Genomic DNA, 21997 nt, shown 5'->3' with positions numbered 1-21997 from the left:
GTGATCCGAAGGGGCACCTGCACCCCAGTGTTTATAGCAGCAATGTCCACAATAGCCAAACTATGGAAAGAGCCAAGATGTCCATCAACAAATGAGTGTATAAAGAAGATGTGGTATATATAGACAATGTAATATTATGCAGCCATCAAAAAAATGAAATCTTGCCATTTGCAACGACGTGGATGGAACTAAGTATTATACTAAGCACAGTAACTCAATCAAGGAAGACAATTATATGATCTCACTCATATGTGGAATTTAAGAATATGTGGGAGGGAGGGAAAAATAAGATGAAATCAGAGAGGGTGAGAAACCGTAAGAGACTCTTAACTATAGGGGACAAACTGAGGGTTGCTGGAGGGGAAGAAGGTGGGGGGATGGGGTAACTGGGTGATGGCCATCAAGGAGGACGAGTGATGTAATGCGCACTGGGTGTTACATGCAATTGATGAATCACTGAACTCTACCTCTGAAACTAATAATACGCTGTATGTTAATTATTTGATTTTAAGTTAAAAAAATGGGAAAAAGACTAATTTTTACTCTAAGACAATAAAAGACTATAGAAGATTCAATCAGATCCTTAAGAAATAACTCTAATGGACAAGGTTAGCCTGTGTAGCAGGCAGAATTTTAAAATGCATATTAATTAGAAATATGTTGGTTCATAATTTCAGGAGCTTCCCAGGTGAAATCGGACACTGGCCCCTGTGTGTGGAGGGCAGGGAGAGGCCAAAGAAGAGGCAGGCCCCTCCAGATTGGTAGGTGGCAGTTTTGATAAGCAAAGGGAGCTTAATTTTAACGTTCATCTTGGGAGGCAGCAAGAGGAGTGAATCCCCACACCTGTGTGCCAAATCTTGAAAGCTTATCTAAAGGCCTTAACTAGGTTCAGTCATGTATATTCGGCAGGTGTTCTCAAGACCACGTCCTTACGTCAAGGCTGTTCTTGCAGCAGCCTCTGGGAGCAGGAAAGGCAAACAGAACGCACATTTCAAGGACAGGGGAGAAAGCGAGAGGGGCGCAGGCCCAGCTCATGGGTCAGCGGGCAGTCACGGCTTTTCAATGAGCTTCCCCAACATGTTTATGAGTATGTTGCAAATATATGAAAACAAGATAGTATGGTTTAACAGTAGCGCAAGCGTGCTTTGAAAACCTCACATATGGTACTTTGACCATCATCTGGATCCTTCAGAGAAGCAGCTACTTTAAAGAGGGGCTGTCCCAGAATCTATCCCAGGGAGCTTGTCAATTAGCTATCTGAAGTAGGTCGTTCCATAACACAGACCCCCAAGCATCAGCCAGAGTCCAGGGGCCCCAGGCCTCTGTGGCAGCCTCACTAGAGGAACCGCAAGTAATGGTTTCCCCATGGGGTGAAGAAACTGCGGGTGCAAAGAGCAGCCACTGGCCCATGTTCTCTTTATAATCGCAATGAGTTTTCTTGGATATCCGTCTCTTCCTTGATGAACCTTCTGATTAGGGATGGCAGGCCTAGGGGAGGAGATGGTCACTGTCTGTGGTCTGAGCTCTGCCAGAGGCTGAGTACAAACACAGTCAATCCAGTCTTCTAGATGATGGCCTGGCACCTTGTAACCCCTCCAAGTACTGTGTCGCCATCTTTTGTGGATCTCTCGTAATGACAGGATCTCAGAAATGGGAGGTCCTTTTGCCGGCTCTCACTGCCTGTGCCTGCCAGCAATGTTGCTCTCTCCACCTGCCCCAGGGGCATGTGGCTCAAAGCTCAGCCATGCTGTTCCGAGGCCTGCCCAGTGCTAATCTGTGCTTCTCTGTTGAGTGTTGAGTTTACACTTGATCGTTCCTGCTACTTTGTGATGCCAAATCTCAAGTTTTCGAAGTGTGCATTTTTTTCTTAGCTGTGACTGTCAGCCGCTCAAGGGCAGAAACCTGCACTTTGGTGGCCTTCGGTCTCTCCTCACAGACAGTGACGACTAGAACATCCCAGCCTCCAAGGCACGTGCATTTGTCACCTGTTGTACTAACTTCTGGCCCTATTAGCTTGGCCCTAGTTCCTTAGGAATCTTCCTCAGAATTCAACATTCCAATATAGCGCCAACCACTTTCACCTTGATAGACTATTCCGAACCGCGTGTGAGGCAAGCAGGCAGAGTGGAGGCTGCCCTTCTCAAGGGTGGAACTGAAGCCAGCCAGACGCTGTAACAGCCCAGGGCCCTCTGCCTTTTTACTGGAGCCACGCTGGAAATTCCGGTCTTTACTCCAGACCTACGATCCCATGAATTCTAGCACTTCGATTTGATATTAGAAAGTGTGCATGTCTTTATAAGCACCGCCTTCCCCCGCGTACCCCCAGTTTAACTTCCTGTTTTTTCTATCCTGTGCAACTGTCCAAACTGCACAGCTCTTAGGACTGGACTGGACTCCTTCGAGACCTAGAGAACTGGCTACCTCCCACCCCTACCGCCAACTCTGTGCCAAATGACCCACAAACCGCTTGATCTGGAATTTTTTTTTTTTTTTTCCGTATAAAACTTAAACTTCCGTACACTTACCAGATTTGAAGACTGGCTTGGAGGGGCTTGAGGCACAATCCTTAAGTGCCCAATCCGGAGCTAGACTGAATTAACCTTAAACATAAGATCGCCAGTTATTTTACCAGCAAAAATGGGTTTATTTGGAAATAGCAGAGAACTACAACCCAAAACAAACAGGCAATGGCAAAACCACGGAGAAGCGCACGGAACATAGGAGAAGAAAGCTCTTTTAAAGAGGAAAGGGACAGTTGGGAAGGGCTGTTATAAACAAAAAGTCCATTGGAATAAACGGGGAGTTCGCAGTATACTGGCTTCTGATTGGCTGATCGCGACAGTCTCTCATTGGCTGGGCTGTTGCCGGGACGGAGGAGGACCGCTCTCCTTGACTATAGTAAAGGAGAGTAAAGTGCTCTTCACTTGCAAGCCGCCTCTCTCTGCCTGTTGGGTCTGCAGGCGCCAGGAGTGGTAGGGCATAAGATCTGCCCATCCTGGCCTCCCGGCTCCTTTCGAAATGAGTTTTCCTTTTATTAATTTTCACAGCTGCTTAGGTTTAAATCCTTGCTCAGCCCCTTGCTCAAGCTGTTTCTGAGTTCTGGTTTGTAAAATAGGGCTAAGTACTTGGCATAGTGCCTTGCAATTAGTGCTGTATGTCTTAGCTTTTTATTATTGCTGTTAACGTTTAGTTATGTGGGAAACAGATGATTTCTCTCTTCCCTCCTGTGCTTTATGCTCTGGCCACAGGAGTCCTCGATTTGGGTAGGCACACTGCCTACACTCCTTACCATGAGCTTTTGGGGCAGTGCCAGTTGTTCCGCTTAGGAGACCTGCGCAGGGTTTGTGGCAGCTCCTGGGGGTGGAAAAGCATCTCGGCCAACTGGACTAGTCACTAATTCAACTTAACAAACCAATGGCTGAAAGAATTTCTCCTTAAGAGAGGTGCATCCTAGTAATGGCCTAGTAATACACCATGGCCTAGTAATACACCTATGGGTGCAGAGGGTAGGAGGAAAACAGGCTCTGTGTCTGATCCAGGAGGCCTTTTTATTTTTATTTTTTTTAAGATTTTATTTTTATTTGAGAGAGTGGGCGAGAGAGAGCACGAGCTGGGGGAGGGGCAGAAGGAGAGAGAGAGAAGCAGACTCCCCTGCCTGAGCAGGGGGTGCAATTCGGGGCTCAATCCCAGGACCCCAGGATCATGACCTGAGCCACCCAGGTGCCCCCGCAGGAGGTCTTTTTAAATGGGCTTCTGACTGAATGTCCCTGGACTCAGTTCACCTTTTATTTTTAAAGATTTATTTATTTGAGAGAGCACGCACACATGTGCGTGCGAAGCGACGGAGGGGTAGACAGAGAGGGAGAGAGAGAATTTCAGGCGGACTCTGCACTGAGCGGGGAGCCCAACTCCGGGCTGGATCCCACAACCCCAAGATCACCACCCAGCCAAAACCAAGAGTCGGACAACCCAACCAACAATGCCACCCAGGTGCCCCTGAAAGTTCACCTTTTAAACCAGGGACCTAAATGAGGCTGTCTTTGAACTTAAGATGAGGGTGGGGTGAATGTTTGACAAACCTCTCAGAACTCAGGCTTGGAGCAGTAGCCTGGTGCCTTGTGTTGGCCCCTCTGGCATTTAAGGCTTTTCCCTCCCTGGATGCAAAGATTGGGAGTGGAAGGTTCTCTGGCTAGAACTCGAGTTGAGATCCTTTCTTTGCAAGTGATTCGGTCTCCTCATGACTTTGGGATGGTCACTCACCTTCTTCTGTACTGCTAGAGCTTCTCCTGGGAAGATATTACAGATAAATTCACATAGGAAGCAGCTGGGAGTATTACGGACTTCTTGAGCAGTTCTTAGTCATCTGTTTTTGACTATATAAAACACTCATTCCCTCCCATGCTCTCTGGCTTCTCTAGGCAAGTGTTCTTTTGTTAACAGCTGCCCACACTTAGGTATGGAAGAATCCAGTGGCTGCCGGTTAGAACAAGCGTGTTAAGGGCAGCAAGCAACAACTAGCTAGTAAAGAACTGGGGGCGGGGAAATAAAGCCGCTGTTTTGGTTTTGAAATGTGGACCATACTGGCTTGGGGCTTAGCAAAGATATGTAGCCCTCATACTTCCATAGTCTCTTCTTGGCTTATAGCAAGTAAACTACTAACCTTTCTGGGCAGGAGAGAAAGGATCCAGTACGCAGGGGCCCAGGCTGGTTGGAAAAGCAGTCGGGTTGGTGGACAGGTGCTAGAAAGGATGAGGCTAGGAGTCTCCAGGAACCAGAGGCCAGGTGACTAAGGTCCGGTGTCCCCTCAAGCCTCCTCCCTAGGAGGCACGGTATTTTTTCTGCTTAGATCAGCTTATTTGCTACTAGTGCCCAGTTGCTTCCAGAGCCAGGCAAATGCCTCACTTTTGCAACTTTTCACTCTTTTCTCTGTCCTCTCCCTTCTTGACTCAATCCAGCAGAAGTGAGAACACTGGTGGTAAGAGGTCAATCTTTCAAACTTACCCAGGCTTTGGCCAGATCATCCGTGCTGAAGGTGAGAGCATTATTTGTTTATTCAAAACTAACGAAAAGGTCAACAAACTTCGGAAGAGTGTATAAGTCACTTTTTTATTCATTCATTCATTCATTCATTCAGTAAAGACTGAGAGCCTATTATATATCAGCTGTTGTACCAGGCCCTGAATTTACAAAGATGAAAGAAAGTCCATGTATAACAAACGAGTTCCTGATTTTAGGTTATTGTTAAAGAATTTCCAATTTCCAAGAAAAAAGATTTTCACTGGGTTCCCTCACACTGACAGTGAAGGTTGAGTATTCCCACGTGGGGTGGGCACTGGCTTATGATTCCTGAGCTTATGAGCAGCAGTGACCTTTCCTCCCTCCTCTTCCAAGCAAGTGTTCCAGCCATAGAGGTCCTTCAAACATCCCCAACCACCCTCAGTGTGTGTGTGATGTGGGGAGCGGGGGGCTTGCACACATATACACACCGTATCTCATAGGAAGGAAGATGACAGGTAAGGGTATGTGAAGTACACTCCCAACTTTCCCCTATGAAGGGTGTCTCTTTTCACTTAAAACTATGCCAAGAAACTTAACAGTCAACTGCAGAGTGTGTTCTAATACTGCTTATTGAACATGACAAAACCCTACAGAAAATTTGGAATTTTGTTATAGGATTATGCACAGGGATTATTTTATGGGATTTGGACTGTATATATATGTGTGTGTGCTCGCAAAGAAACGTCAACTAAGTTTTCTCAAATGGCAGCTCATCAAATGAATAGATTGTGTTCATGGTTTGTCTTGTCAATTCATTAATTTATACCCAGCAGGACTTTAAGTCAATCAGGGACTCCTAGTGCCGCAATTGGTAATGTTGTCTTGCAACAAAAGCCTAAAAAAACACAACACAGAGGAAGGAGGTTGTGCTTCTCTTTACCAACTGCTGCAGCTGACGCTGGAGTTTTCATCCCCTCCCTCCCCACCTGGAGGGAGAAACAGCTGCTGACTGCTGATGGCCCATTGCCGTCCAGCGCCTCTGTGGTCCACAGGGCTGATGATATACGGGTGTTGCGGCCTTTGATTTCTAGGCTTATTCTGCTGGTGGTATGTCAGTTGAGGAAGGTCATCGAAAAGACGTGACTGCCAGTTGGTCCATGAGTTGGACCCTGGCCCTCAGGCTCCTCCCTCCCTCCCGTGTCCTCGGAATGGGGGTTCTGCTCGCCTCTCCCGTTCCCAGAGGCTGCTCCAAGGACACAGCCTTGCTACAGCTGAGAACACCTGCACGGTGCACGTGACCAAACCCAGTTAAGGCCTCCTTATGGACTTTTAAGATCTGGCAAGTGGGTGCGGGATCCATTCATCTTGCTGCAGCCCAAGACAAGTCTTAAATGTCAGTCCCCTTTGCTTCCTAGAACTGCCACCTACCAAGCCGGAGTGGCGTGGCTCTTTCTTCACCCTCTCCCTGCCCTCCAGCTCCGGGGGTATTTCACATTCCACCAGGAAAGCCTCGGAGGTTGCGAAAGAACAGGATCTCCCCAAACTTTTTCTCCCATCAGTTTCTGGTCTGTCCTTTGTCATGATGGCTGGGAGGGGCTGCAGCCTGTCCCTGCAGGCACCTCCCTGGCCAAGCCCCAGCCCTGCAACTTGCTCATGTTTTTGCCCTCCAGGCTCCGAGAGATCTTTCAGAAGGGATTCAGGATGAGGAAGAGGTGGGGGGTGGGGGGGGTGGAGGGAGGAACTCTCCTTCGCAAGCTTATTTCTTTGGTCAGGGCTGTCTTTAACCTGCCCAATCAAGGTATAGACAGGTTTTCTGGCACAGGCCCAACACGGAGGTCACAGCTGCCCTTTCAGTAGTGATCCTTAACCAAGAGGTTTTAGAAAATGTTTTTTTTTTTTGAGAAACTGTCTCTGGAAGCCCTAGGGCTGGTGTGGTCCATTAACAGGCACTGTCTCCAAAGAGTCCTCCTCTAGAGGTCTACATCCTTGAATCTAGGTGCGGAAGCCAGAGACCTGGGACCTTTTAAGGTGCCTGCCTTCCCCACCCTGCTGCCAGGGGCTGAGTCAACGCCCCAGTGAAAGTAGCCGGCACCCTCTCATGCTGGGTTTTTCTGCCCTGGCTTGTCTGAAGAAGGTAGGAGAACGAGAGGAATACTAACCGCCCTGGAGGAAATGTGGTTTGATGACCTGCATCGCTTTTTACATGCCTTTCATCTGACTTGCAAGAGGATCCACTGGGCTCATGTTTGGTTCTGGTTCTTAAAAATAATTTCCAAAAAGTGTCTGCTAAAATAAAAATCTGTCATCCTCATTCATATCTTTAACTGTTAATAGTGATTTATAAACTGAATGTTGATAAAACTTGAGCACACTGTCTGCTCATCTTTTAGATGATCGGAGATAGGCTGGAGCCCGTCATGCAGAACCACCAGCCACTGCTCTGTGGGGAGAGGCCTTGTCTCTACTCCAAGGACACATCACAAAAGCAGACAATACCTAGATGTTTTAAAAAACACATCCTATAAAAGCACTTTTTGTTGTGTTCAGATCAAAGAATCCCATACAAATCTTAATTCACTGGAGATTTGAAAACAAGTCTGTTTACCTATTAGCAGAATCTGAAAATAGTCGCCGTGGACATGGTGCCTTCCAGGGCTATCGTTTTCAAGCTTCCGTGCACATTTTTCTCAGAATTTCCAGCTGAGTTCTGGCTTTTGGGAGCCGTGGCCAAGTGCTAGGGTATGAAAGAAGAAAACAAATCTCCCAGCCTTCCTATGGTAGGCCTCTTCAGCAAGGCAGGAGATAAGCCAGTGAGAAAGAAGTGATTGGGTGACAGTCGCTGTGCCCCGTGGCAAAAGTGTCAGAAAGTGATTTGCATGAAAGTGAGAAATTCTGCTTTGCAATAAGTGGGATTGGTTTCACCCACTCTGATACAGGTCTTCCTTCACCACAGGGCATTTTATACTCTGAGATTTCCTGAAACAAGTTTCAGGAAGGAGCTGGAAAGGTCTCTCAGGAGGATGGTCGAGCTGTGTTTAGGGAGCTCGCAGGCATCTGGCGGTCGTCCACAGCAAGAGCAGATGAAGACCTCCCAACAGGCAAGAAAGCTGGGAAGGCTGGTGGTGTCTTCGGGTGGAAGCAGCAGTAAGAGGAGCTAGCCCTCGAACAGAGATGCAAAACTGGAAGAGGTAGAGAACTACAGAAGGAGTTCATCTTCTACAGAAGGAATGGAGGAAAAAAAGCTTTTAGGAATAGGAGTTTAAAAAGATTAAGTTGATTGTCAAATGGGTTCGGTGTCCTGGAGAAGACTCTGGTTCAGGCTGTCTTCTCTCTGATGCTTTGTCCTCTCAGGCAAGCCCACTTCACCAAAGAGCTGGGTTTTTGAAGTAAACAGCTCCTGGAGTCTGCACACATCTTCCCCGGCAGTGTGTCCAGTGGCCGTGTTGATGGCTACCAACCACACTCCGAACAGTCCTTCACAACATCCCCCACGTGGCCACAAGAGCTAAGGTGCTCTCTTGCGGCCAAATGATCCAGTCCTTGGACACATAACCAAAGGGCTCTAAGAAGTGGCCACCAGGGGGTGGATAAGAGGAGCAGAGGGTCTACCAGCTCCGGCTTACCACTCCAGTTAAGTCCCTGGGACAAAGAAGTGGGCGCTGGGCGTGTCCCACACCACCACCATCACTTACTTGGGTCTACTGAGCTCAGGTGAGAATCTTGACAGGAAGAGACCTTCCTTTCTGGGCATGAACATTCAAGTGAGGGCTTCCCTAACCATTTCCTAGTGTCTCCTCAAGCCCTGGCCCCGCCGTATGGCCCCCAAATTGCTCCAAACCCTTCTGTACCTTCTTCCTATCCACGTGCCCACCATGCACTCTGCTTTGCTTGTGGGAACACAGGAGACAGCCATTATGGGGAGCTCCTGCCTCCCCCTGAAGCAGGCAGAGACTGCTTGAGCGGGTGCGGGCGGCTATAGTCCCTGAGGCCAGGAACCTTGAAATTCCGCTGGTGGCTTGGGAGCGTCGCATTTTGTACTCATCACCGCAGCTGTTTTGGCCGCTGCTGGTTTGGTGTAAAGGGAAGTGAAGAAAGCAGCTTCCCTGAAAAACTGTATTCAGCTCAATCATTTCTGGGACTGTGAAGACAGGATTCTTTATGCTCTAATCTTCTCAAGTAACCTTAAAAAGATGTAAAATCATCGGTCTGTAACACAGAAAACCTTTAAACCGTCTGCCATATTTCCATCACAGGTGGGATGGGCGGCATCCATGTACTGGAGCGTGCTCTTGGGACCACCACCTGCACAGTGGGGGGAGGCAGGATGGGGCAGAAGGGCAAGCTGAACCACGATGCAGTCGTTAGAGGAACTGCCCAGTTCCATGAGGAATTCTGAAACTGGATGGCACTTCAGATACCCCCAAATTGCGGGAGGGGAGCTGGGCTCTCGTACCCTCACCGGCTGCTTGTGGGCACAGCTGCGGGAGAGGCAGTTCTCTGCTGAGGGCAATTCCTGGGGGGACACAGAGCATGGAGGGAGTGTCCTGGTCGTAAAGGAGGGAGGGTGGGGCAGTGTACCACAATACCCTCTAACCCCCCCATCAGCCCACTAAGAATGAGAGACCAACATTATTTAAATTATTTATTTTTTCTATAGTACATCTCATTCAAATCATAGAATAGTCTGATCCATTTTTTTCTCAAGCACAACTTAACACTCATCTCAGATGTTTTTTCTTTCCTTCTTTTAAGCTTACAGGATGGATAAAGATACACTTTAATGGACAAAAACCATCACTCAGAGTTTATTAAAAATACAACTTCCCGGGGCCCACTGCCAGAGCTTTGGAGTGTCTGGGGTGGGTCCTAGGGATGCAACATTTTAAAACTCTGCTCCGTAATTCTGCTGCAGGTGGTCTGTGAACCATCCTTAGAGGAACACTGCTTAGGACTTGTCTGTTATCTATTGGAAGCCATCTCAGGAAATCCAGGTATAATTAAGTATACAGAAATAGCTCTTCTATAAAATTTCCATATAAAAATAACGGTATTTATTTACAAAGTTTGAGATGCTATAAAATAATACATCATATTAGGTTAGGTACTTCGATCTAGTCAAGTCTACATTAGGCAAGTCAGATGTGGTGTCTGCATCTTCCCCTTACTTCTCTTGTTTAAACTGCTTAAAGCATGTGGCACCACAATGTTTCCTTCATGCAGAAAAAAAGCAGACCTATATTTTCTGGAAATAAAACCCAACAGCACATGATCAGAGTAAAGCATCTCCAAATGAAAAGGTGAACAAACTTGTGATTTGGGCTCACAGCCTCTCTTCTGTCTCAAAGCCAAGTGTGGTGGTGGTAAACAAAACAGCTCAAGGAACTCACAGTACCAAACCGCGGTCCTCCGAGCTCAGGCCTGCGGAGGGGCCGGCCAGTGCGGTTGGCCAGTTGCTAACAAAAGGTGGAACCTGCCATCGTGCTACTAGGAGGAACAGAACTGCAGTGTGCTCAGAGAAGTCTTCTAGCACAAAAGTATCTGGGTCTCCAAACTGTAGTATGAAAAAAACACTGACCCCAGTGATGAACAAGCAAAATAAAACATCAGGCCATTTGTTACTAGGTGATGCCTGGCATGTGGAAGATGGTGTATGCTTAGTGATAACATGGTGAGTTTGAAGTGACAAAGGGTTTTCAACCGCAAACATGGTCTGGGGGAGTTTCCTTGTTGAGACAGACATGGACAGAAACAAGCTAACGTGGCACAGAGGGATCCACTGATAACCCCACCTCTCAAGCCTCCTGCCAACGACCAACATGCAGGATGGTCTTTGCTCACGGAGGAATGAGTTTCTTCCCAGGTGTGAGGTCTAAACCTGGGGTCTTCCAGGTTGAAAGAGGCCCAAAGCTGACACCACAGTCTCATGTTGGGGACTCATGAGTGGAGTCCCACTTCTGCTCCTCAGCTGTGAAGCACTTGGTGCGACAGAGGACTGATATTTATTCAAAGCGGTTTGGAAGGACTATGGTGAGGGTGTGGTTTTCAGGAGGCCATGTGGCCCTCACAGGAGGAAGAAGTTCTGAGTTGTGGTGCAGACTCTGCCAGACAGGCCAAGGGATGTTAGGTCAGGCTCTTGGCTTGTTTCTCAATGAATGGGGCAGAAGAGATGGTCCCTTCCATTCTGAGACCCTTGGTGGAGAAAGGGTGAGTCCTGCCCCTATTTCATCTACACTGGCTTCCAAAGCAGCTCTAAGCAGGGAGGCCCGAAGTCCAGTCTGCTGGAATAGCAAGGGTCAAGATAGCATTGGATTCTAGAGCCCTTTTTATAAAGCAAAGTTTGTATAAGAATGACACAGGATTTTACCTTGACTGAGAGAACAGCTGTGCAGAACGCACATAAAAAACAAATACACTTTCTGCTGTCTCCAGTACTATCATGCATGGCCATCTGCTACCATTTAAGCTTCCATACTTGTCAGAGATGCCCAGGGCATAACTGGAGGGTTGAAGTTTCATGTCCCCCACTTTTTCTTCTTTAGCATAGTGTGAATGTAGATGTATGTGGGGGAATTGGATCTCAAAGGTTACATAAGCGTAACTGTTCAGAGATACCTTGAAGAGGCTAATTCCTGAGAAATGTTATTATTTATGTGGGTGTTTAAATTTTTCTTAAAAAGGTAAGATCTTAAGCAAACATCAGGCTTTTTCCCTTTTGAGTAATAATGTGGTTTCCCTGAAGGTTAAACTAACTGAACATTGTGCCGACTGTGATTTGAAGGGCAGGGAGACACACTCCTGAGGCAGATGGCCCGGTGCAGGCCCCTGGCACACACCTGTGTCTTCCATAAATACACATTTATGATCGGCAGTGCCTAGGGACCGCTGCCATGGGTCATGAAAATGGGGGGCCTATTTGTGAAAATATCCTGGGGGAGTCTTTAGCTCCACTAAGGCCAATCCACATGTAGAGTAAAAGACTATCTTTTATGTATCTAATATAAAAAGATTTTTATGTATCCAGCCATTTGAAAAACTCGAAGAAAACACCTAGAAAAGTGATTACTTTTCTATGGTATGGGTTCCATTGCAAGGTGATGAAGCTAATAATGAGAATGTCACGGGTTAGTTAGATTCATGGATACTGCTGGTAGCTAAACTTTTCTTTTAAATCTTACAAATTCCTTAACAAACTCCAAAATGTATGCTTAAAACTAGAATTTAGTAGCAGTTCCAAGTGCATGTTATGGGACAGAGTGGTATGGCAAGTCTTTCAATTGTCTGACCCAGGACAAATGTCACTTTCTCAGGGGGGCCTTCCCTGGCCACCCTAGCCAAAGTTGCCTTTCCCCCCACTGTCTTATTACCCTGTCATTTTTTTCCCTTAGCACTGATCATTCTCAATGTTTTCTGTTCTGTATTCACTCAAATACCTACTGGAAGATTAAATCTTCACATTCACTGTCCAACACCCACCCCGTACTTACCACTAAGGAGGTACAATCTTAATACCTACATCCCAGATTTGTTGGGGAGACACACTTCTTTCATATGCCTGAGGATAGGGAGCTGGATAGGTATTTAAAGGGCCCTTAAAGTGAACCACTGATCAAGTTAAACAGGCAACCCGCCCCCCCCGCCCCAACTCTCTGAGTGTGGTTATGAGAGAAACAGCTTTGCCAGCTCCCTTCCTTTGTAACCCTGCCCCCAAGAACACCCAACGCCACTATGTTCTGACTGTCCCGGGGCCCAAGTTACATCTATACTTGGAGCAACTTTGCTGTCTCTGTGACCCGAGCAGCCAAGAGTTGTGGTTTAACAAACACGAGTGACAGATGTCTGCATGGCTAAAGGGAGCCACGCCTTTGTGAAACATCACCATCTTAATGATCTGGTAGGAGCTAACTTGCATTTGAGGACCGACCCTGGCTTTATTTTTCAAGTATGGCAGGGAAATTTTGCCCACGAGGGGAGTTCTCCTCTTTCATCCTGCTAAAATGGCAGAAACTCCCCACCATTTCTATAAAGAATTAAATTGCGGGAAACCAAACATGTGGTCATCACCTGTCATGTTGCCCAGGGCCAGTGTGCACGGCTGAGGTGAGGAGTCACCGTGTCAGCACCCCCTTTCCTGCCCGCGCCACAGCGTCCTCCGTGGTCATAAGGCACAATTCACGTCAGCACTTACTAGGGCTGTTCTCATCCCCTTGTCAGCACAGGGAAGGATGAAGTAGATGAGACAGGTTCACGGTGGGGGGAGGGCGAAGGGAAGCTCGGGCAGGTGCCTGGGTGCCCTCCCCGCGTGCGTGCGGGGCGGCCGTGGCAGGTCTGGTGCCCCCTGTGCACGTGCTAAAGGGAGCATGAATTTACTGACCGGCTGACACGACGCACTTGGAAGGGTCACAGCTGCACTGACCCTTGAGGAGGCAAAAGGCCTCTCGAACTCCCCAAAAAGCAGAGTGGGACCAGCACCTTCTGGGAGCGGTGTGTGTGTGTGTGCACTCACGTGTACATGCGTGTGTGCAAGTAACCCCACAGGCTACGCCTATGAAGAATCCTGGATGTTGTAACCATAATTTCCTAACATTTTGTTACTTTGACTTCTATATGGAATTGTGACTGAGTGGTGAACTTTTAAAAAATCTCTTTAGGGGAGATACATAAGAATAAAAGAATTAATCTTTCTAAACATCTCAACTTAGTTTTCCGCTCAGATAAGGTTTTATACCAGCAACATGTACTGGTGACCACAGTGTGACTCCAACAGATGTCCTCAGCAGTAAGCCAAACACATTACTGAGGGACAGAGACCATTTCCCACCAAATACCACACGCATATGGCTGAGATGGCCAGTGATGGGGCACCAATTATGTTAAGAGTCTTTGGTTGCTTTTAAAAAAACAAATCTATTTTATCAGTTTACAACACTATAGCAGCAGAGAGAGAGAGAGAGAATAGAGAAAGGGATGGTGTCCCAAGAGCTCCAGCAAGGACTCTGCTATTTGGTGGAGGAATGGTTATGGTTAATGTACCTGCACAAATGCTGATGTTCAGGTCTTGGAACCTGTAAAAGATATTTTGAAGACTAAAGAGCTAGCTGTGGCCCTTGGCCTCTCCAGGTCCCTGCTGGGCCCCCCTCAAGTACAGGGATGTGGGTGGTGAAGGTTGGAGTTAGTAAAGGAGGTGGCAGTTTGGGAGGAAACTCAGTTTTACTCAACTGTGTAGCTGATGATCTTCAAGTCAGAAATGTCTTGGAAGCCCTCAGGGCCCCGCTGCAGCCTCTGCGGTCTTTCAGACTCCTGCCATCCCCCCAGCCTCAGAGGTGTGCCCCAGAACTTGGGCTGAGACAGAATTCTCTAAGAACTGCCTCAACCTCCCTGCCCCCTTGACCACTCCGAGTCTGCACTATGGCTTCTTTCTGACAGAATGAGTGTTGTCTCAAAGGAACTTACGTTAAAGTTGTGTGTTCTTGTGTATTCGTTTTCACGGCCTTAGTAAAAATTTTAGGTCAGCCAAATCTTTCACCTCCGGCTCACTGGAAGCAGAGTGGAAGAACTTTAAAAAGGCATCAGAAGGCATCTGTACTTCCCCCATGGATTTAGAAAAGCACTGATCTGGGACCAGGTTAGTGCTGGGCCCAAAGGTGCTAGATTAATCTAGAGGCAAATCCAAATGATTCGAGTCAAAAGAGTTATTTTCCATTATTATTTGCTCCTTCTCAAGGCCTTACTGTGAAATTAGATTGGGGTTTGGCCATGCTGACAGATGTCCCCACGCTCCCCTGTTCGGAGGAGAAGGGACTGTGAACACCCCAGTGCAGTGCTCCGGTGGTGTCTTTGGCTAGGAAACAACATACTGTGTACCGCATGATATGAAACAGATCCGATCGTTTGGAGTGGTCAATATTTTTCCCTGTTTCTGTGAAACACTGAATATCGGGTTAGTTTGAAATGCAATTTAGCCAGGCATAAACCCAATACGGTAATTTTGATTAACGAAAATGTACAAAAGGTGACATGTACAGGAAAACATTGCTGTCCATATTCTTGAAATAGGCTTTTCTTTTAAGACAAAAGTAATGACATTTGGTTCATTTTCACAAATTGCACACTGAGTGAAATCATACAAGTACTGTAGGGAACTCCAAGCAAGCAGTTCGGTCATAGGAATTTGTTTCTTTGTTTTGTTTTAAATGGAAAAGCTATATGAAATGCATAGCTTTGATTAAAACTAGAGATACAATTTCCTTCTCTGTAAAACTCCAGATTTAGAATGCTGGCAAAGGCAGTGCTGGCGAAGTATTTAATGCACGTGGAAATGCTATTCTATTTTGGCTTCCAGAAGTAGCCCTAGAAAATTCTATGCACCAATGCATTGGCTAATAATGATCATTTCAGTTTTACTATACATTTTTCTAAATGTCACTTAAGTACTTAAGAATTAGCGCTTGCTCCTTTCTAGAAGCCGTCTAAGGCAGCTGATGCGTCAAGCACCTCAACTAGACTTTCAACTAGTTCAGCAGTTCAATCTGTGCTCCTTAGACCTCAAGGATTGCCGACTACATCCCTCACTGTACAACTCATCCCCCTGGGATCCTTTCATGGTCACTCCTGCTTGTAAAAAGCAGCCCAGCCGAGGAAGAGAGACAGACAAACATGATGTCACGGGCCGCTCACTACAGCAACCTTGATTCTAAGGAGGGTTACGTGGGTGTGGGGGAACACAAAGATCCCACCTCGTGGAGGATAAATGAGCTTCATTCATGCTGCCAATTCTTTAGGGGCTGTCCCCTCTATCACCTCAGAAAACCGCTTTGTTTGCGGTGTGATCCAGGGCTCTGTCGTTCAGAGTTTTCATTCACGCTAACTTTCATCTCAATCATCTCAGCCTTCAGGTAATCTGCTTATTGTGTTTCCCTAGTTTTCACTGAACACACAGTGCAAACAAAGGCAAAGACTGAAGCAATCATTTCAAAAACAAGAGCTCACACTAAAAACACACATGAGCATCAAATATTAAAACGTGGGTTTTCTCCTGTCTTTATTCTGGGGAGGAGGAATCCTCCTCGTCATCTTCCTCGTCGTCGTCGTTGAACGAACAGGGGGTCTCGCCTCGCGACTCAGAGCAGTGAGAGGCCGCACTGCTGGACTGGTGACTGTTTGGGGCAAGGAACTGCCCGGTTGCTAAGGCCACTTCGGCATCCAAGCACAACCCTTGGTTTACACTAGCAAATAATTAAAAACACACAAGCTCATTAATGCGGCAAATGTTTTAAGCTTTGCAAAATGTAGGACTAAAAACATGGGGGAGGAGGTGCCACTGGGGTGCTCTGCCCAAATCTGCTCCAGAAAAGACCCGCACTGACACCTGCGGAGGGGCTCAGGGCCTCACCGCTTCTCTTTCTAACCCTGAAAATATACGTACCTTGATTGGGACAAGGTGGCACCAGCGGTCAGGTCTAAATTTGAAACTGATTGAGTAGAGTTCAAAAGTAGTCCCTGATTTAACCAGGAAGGTCCTGTGGAGATCTCTATAGGGAGAAACAGAAACAGAAGATGTCGGCGTGCCACAAGCTGAAGGAAGCGCGTGAGCCTGATCTACGTACAGCCAGGGGAGGGGCGCCTGGGGGCTCAGTCGTTAAGCCTCTGCCTTCAGCTCAGGTCATGATCCCAGGGGCCTGGGATCGAGCCCTCCATCGGGCTCCCTGCTCCGTGGGAAGCCTGCTTCTCCCTCTCCCTCTGCTGCTCCCCATGCTTGTGCTCACTCTCTCGCAAATAAATAAATAAAAATCTTTTAAAAATTACAGCTAGGTAAGTCTCCTGCCCTGGGGAGAATCCACATTTTTTTCGGCTTGGAAAAACGAAATCTCTAGGACATCAGAACAGGAAAAAAATATGGGAAGGTAGACTACAGTGAGGAAGAATTCAAATTAAACCAATCACAGACTCATTCTTTTTTGACCTCAAGAGAGCAGCTGAGAGTACAGAGATCACTGCACTATTCCTGGACACCTGCTATCCTCACCACCAAAGACTCTGACTGGTGTTAAAAGCCGAAGCCAGGAGTGGGTAAAAAAGAAAGTCAAATCAGAAATAGGTAAGAAGGACAGGGGCGCCTGGGTGGCTCAGTCGGTTAAGTATCTGACCGACTCTTGATTTCGGCTCAGGTCGTGATCTCAAGGTTGTGAGATGGAGGCTCCAAGCTGGGCATAGAGCCTGCTTTGGATTCTCCCTCTCTCCTCCCTCTCCCCTTCCCCACCTTCTAAAAAAAGAAAAAAAGAAAGAAATAGGTAAGGAGGATAAGACACATTTTTGTTAAAACTCCCACTGTACCACCTTTTCACGTGCCCCCCAGTGAACTCAGTGCTATTACTCATCAAAGATACATTCTTTTTTCTGGTATCCTTTGCTCTGTAACTCAAACTAGCCCTTATTTTAAAAGGTTATAGGCAGTCACATTTCTAATGAAGGTGAGACACGCATTACTGTTTTAGGTCTGCATAAAATATTTTGGGTGTATATCCTTGCAATCTTATTTTCTGTGCATATACCATATTTCTCCAATCACAACCCCGATAAATTCTTATTGTAACTTTATTAGTTTCATACTGGTCTCATTATCTAGAATATTAGCTCAAGGAAGGCACTGACTGGAACATGTAAGATCTAAATGTTACTGAATGAATGAGTATAGTCTCTTTCACAGCAAGTTTACAAAAGTGGTGAAAAACGATAGAAATGTATTCCTATAAATTCTTTGACTTACATTACAAAATAAGACTGAATATACGCTCAGAAAGTGCAATTTAGTAAAGCGCCTTTATTATAGTTAATCAAAATAGTTTTGTAATCACTGTGCAAAAAAAAAAAAAAAAAAAGAACCCCCCAAAACCCTACAACTCTACGTACTAGAATTGATAACTCTGCTATCCTGGTAATGTCTGACCAAGTGAGAAGCTTCCTATGAAGGAAAAAAGGAAACTAAATGATTTCATTAATTTTGGAATGGCCTTGTGAACCTTTTTCTTTATAGGCTAGCTAAGGCAGCTGTGGAAAAAAAAAAAAGAACTTCAATTCTAAGAAGAATAGCAGACTTTAACTACATTAAATAAGAACAAGCCTGTGCAAGATGAAATTAAAGCCAGAATCCTGTGGTGAATATTAATTAGTATATATGGAAACTTTCTGTCAGAACACAGCTATTTACTTGTTTGTGAGCATAACACAGTAAATTTTCTTTTTCACAATGGCTTTGAGAAGCCTACATTTCTTTCACATTATCATAAGATCCACACAATAGTTCTCACAATCTAACTCAAGAGCCATTCTGTCCCTTTGCACACTAAAGGCACACATTTCTTCTTTTAAAGTAACCAGAAAGTCTATGTCCCAGCCTGCAAATGAGGTCACAAAGAGATCAAAACCACAGAGCCTGCCTGATTGCCCTGAGCCTCTTCACTGAGAATAAGCTAAAATAAGGTTCTGGTGATTTATTGAGCAAGCCTTTTATTCAGACCCTGCTGGACTGCCACTATGACTGGGCTGCTAATAAAACAGCAGGGCCTGCTCTGGGAGAGAGTGGGGAGATAGGGGTGTGGGGGGTGAAGATATGGGGGCAAGTTGGCTAAAGGGCAAGAAGAAGGGGTCACACTTGCAGCTGGTGGATGGTGCCAGTTTAAGAACCAAATCCAACAGAAACCAAATCTCAATCAACTAACTCTTGTGTTTTGACCAGAGGGCCAAAACCATAAAGCAAAATAAAATAAGAACGAGGGGCTCCTGGCTGGCTCACTGGTAGAACATGAGACTCTTGATCTCTGGGTTGTGAGTTTGAGCCCCACGTTGGGTGTAGAGATTACTTAAAAATAAAATCTTTAAAAAAAAAAAAACAACTACCTCTTTGCTCATACCTGATTTACTATACCTTAGAACTAATATTACAGTGCCTTCAGAAAGTGATGTGAAATTCTAGGTGGTAATATTTATAAATGAAGGAAACTGGTAAAAGCAAAGGCAAAAAGCATTATTTATGCCTCCAAATTATATGTACAGAATATACCAGAGTCTTGGGAATTGGGACAATCATAAAGAAGATTTCTGAATCAGTAAAAAAAAATATGAATTACACAACATGCAAAACATACTGTTTTTGTTTTCAAGTATACTCAGTATACTCTTAAAACTCATAATAAAAAGACAACCTGATGCAAAAATGGGCAAGGAAGATCTGTAAGTGACCAGTAAGCACATAAAAAGATGCTTAGCACCATTAGTCATTAGGAAAATGCAAAATAAAACCACAGTAAAATAGTACCTCATGTCTACAAGGATAGCTATAATAAAAAGGATGGACAATAACAAGTACTGAGAAGGATGTGGACAACCTGGAATCCTCATACACTGCTGGAAGGATTGTAAAATGGTACAAATGCTTTTGGAAAATAGTTTAGCAGTTACTCAAAATGTTAAATATAGAGTTGCCACATGACCCAGCAATTGCACTACTAGGTATGCAACCAAAAGAAGTGAAAACTTACGATCACACAAAAACATGTACAAGAATCATTCATAATAGCCCCAAAGTGGAAACAATCCAAATGTCTACCAACTAATGAATGGATAGATGAAATGTGCTATTATTCATACAATGGCAATAAAAAGGGATGAAGTACTGACACATGCCACAGCATGGATGAACCTTGAAAACATCATGCAAAGTGAAAGAAGTTCACCACGAAGGCTACACAGTGTACGATTCCATCTATAGGAAATGTCCAGAATGGACAAATTCATAGTGACTAAGCAGATTAGTGGTTGCCTAGGGCTAGGAGGAATGGGGTAATAGGGAGTGACTGCTAATGTGTATGGGGTTTCTTTTTGAACTGATAAAAATGCTTTAGCATGAGTGATGATTTCACAACCTTGTGAATATACTAAGTACCACTGAATTGTACGTACCATAAAATGGTGAATTTTATGGTATGTGAATGAAATCTTAATTGAAAAAAATTAGGATACCATTTCACCTGATTGGGAAAACAGAACACTTCCATCCTGCAGGTTGAGAATGTAACTTGTGAAATCAAATTAAAAAAGCCCTGGCCTCATCTAGTGAAGCTGAAGCTGCCCGCACCCGTGACCTAGCCATCTCACGCCACACACCAGCACGTGGGCACTATGGTGTCGTTACAGGAATGGTCAAAGTAACACCGTTTTTTAATATCAAGAAATTGGAAACAAAACTCAAAAGTTTATCATCAGTAAAATGAATAAATAAACTGTGATATATTCATATAATGGAGTTCTATACAGCAGTAAAAATGTATGAATTACAGCTACATTAAATCATGTGGATGGATGAAAAGATCATGTTGAGTGGAAAAAACTCATATCACTGAAGAATATATCATTATGATTCCATTTACATAAAGGTCAGCAATAAGTAAAACTAAACAATACGTTGTTTCCAGTTTACTATATTTGCGTTTGCATCTCTAAGGAAAAGTAAGTGATGATAAATAAGAAATTCAAGAGAATGGTTATGTTTAAAGGGCACAGAATGTGAAAGTGTTAGTTAACATACCTGTGATATAACCTTCTAACGCCTTTGGCACCAGCGATTTAGCAAGTTTCAGATCCTCCAGAGAGCATTTGCCTGACTCCAGGCCAAAGGACATTCCCATTCGCTTCAGTACTTCTATGTCATCATGGATCTCAAAGGTGTTGTCAAAATTAAAAAGATATTCAAACCTGCATCAGAAAACAAAGTTAGTATGGGGTTTCAGTGGGATAGGGGAGGGCTGCACAGTATTGTACTGTGTACATTACATAAAAGAATAAGGGCCTACATTCAGCTATGGTACTAGAAACTGTTACTGTTTAGAGCCATAATGGTCATTCAGCTGTGTTCAGGGGAGTGACATCTCAAATAAGCCACTTTCCCAATTAAAACAGTTTTCCTATGAGATAATAGGAGTCCATAAACTTCAGCCCTCATTAAGCTGTTACAAACAGGGGACAACTTTGGTGTAAAACCAATACTTTCCAAAGTTGTCTATAGCTTTGTCACCAAAAGACAAATTATTAAGAAAGCCTTTTCAGTTTAATATACGACATCCCTACTATGAGTTGGCCTATTAAGGTTTGAGGGGAAAAAAAACATTTTGGATGCTTATTTCATATTCCTGAATCAAGTACTAACTATAGCATACTTTAGATAAGCAATAAATGGGAGACTTTTTACAAATGAACCAAAACTCAAATCCTATCTTAAGAGCCTAAGAAGTGAAATGACTTAAGGAAAAAGTGCCACATAAATATACAGCACATTTCCAAATGTTCTTGAAAAGTACTGAATCAGGATGCCCAGCTGCCCAGTACAATGTTTCCCAAAAAAGGTGAATATAGGAAAGCACAGTCCTTTTGACTCCTAGGCTAGGCCCTGGGGCGCCTTCACCCACAGGCCTCACCCTACAGGGACGGAGTGCAGGGGAATGTTCTGGCACAGTAGTGGGTTTATGTTGTCATGAAATTCTTATTAAAATCATGAGAAGGTAAAATTAGTCATGCTAGATCTTAGATCAGGGAAAAAATTACAATTTAAAGTGAAATAACCTCAGGTCATGATCCCAGGGTCCTGGGATGGAGCCCTGCATCAGCCTGCTTCTCCCTCTCCCATTCCCCCTACTTGTGTTCCCTGTCTCGCTGTGTCTCTCCCTGTCAAATAAATAAATAAAATCTTAAATAAATAAATAAATAAATAAAAAATAAAGTGAAATGCCATGTTTAGGAATAAAGGACATTAACACATTTTCAGGAAAAAAAACCCCACAAAAAATCTGAAGTGTGTGCCTGTCACAGGGATAATTCCTGGCATATGTTAAAAGCAGATCGTTCTGTAAATTTAATCTCCATTGTGAAAAGGCCTCCAGGCTAATTAAGGGGAAAAGATTGCATCACTAAAGTAACTGAAAGACAAGGCTTTAGGACCTACCTTGAACAA

At 45.0% G+C, this 21997-nt stretch overlaps 1 protein-coding gene across 11 annotated transcripts in view; it reads right to left on the bottom strand.

Moving 5' to 3' along the window:
* Positions 1-9625: 9625 nt before the first annotated feature.
* Positions 9626-21997, bottom strand: part of TFDP2 (transcription factor Dp-2) — a 119009-nt gene continuing 106637 nt past the window's right edge. For 9 of the 11 annotated variants that reach the window (XM_078071001.1, XM_078071005.1, XM_036096353.2 and 6 more), the window contains 3 exons: positions 20579-20745; positions 16421-16526; positions 16010-16220 (listed from right to left, as the gene is read on the bottom strand). In XM_078071001.1, coding sequence (XP_077927127.1) covers positions 16037-16220; positions 16421-16526; positions 20579-20745 — 457 coding nt within the window. In that variant the 3' untranslated portion in view covers positions 16010-16036. Of the gene's footprint in view, positions 14532-16009; positions 16221-16420; positions 16527-20578; positions 20746-21997 lie in introns of those variants that run through there. The other 2 variants (XM_078071025.1, XM_078071019.1) reach the window with 2 other exon arrangements.

This window comes from Halichoerus grypus, chromosome 1, assembly GCF_964656455.1.
Source record: "Halichoerus grypus chromosome 1, mHalGry1.hap1.1, whole genome shotgun sequence".
In the NCBI taxonomy this organism is placed as follows: Eukaryota; Metazoa; Chordata; class Mammalia; order Carnivora; family Phocidae; genus Halichoerus; species Halichoerus grypus.
This window is presented reverse-complemented; position numbering and strand designations above follow the sequence as displayed.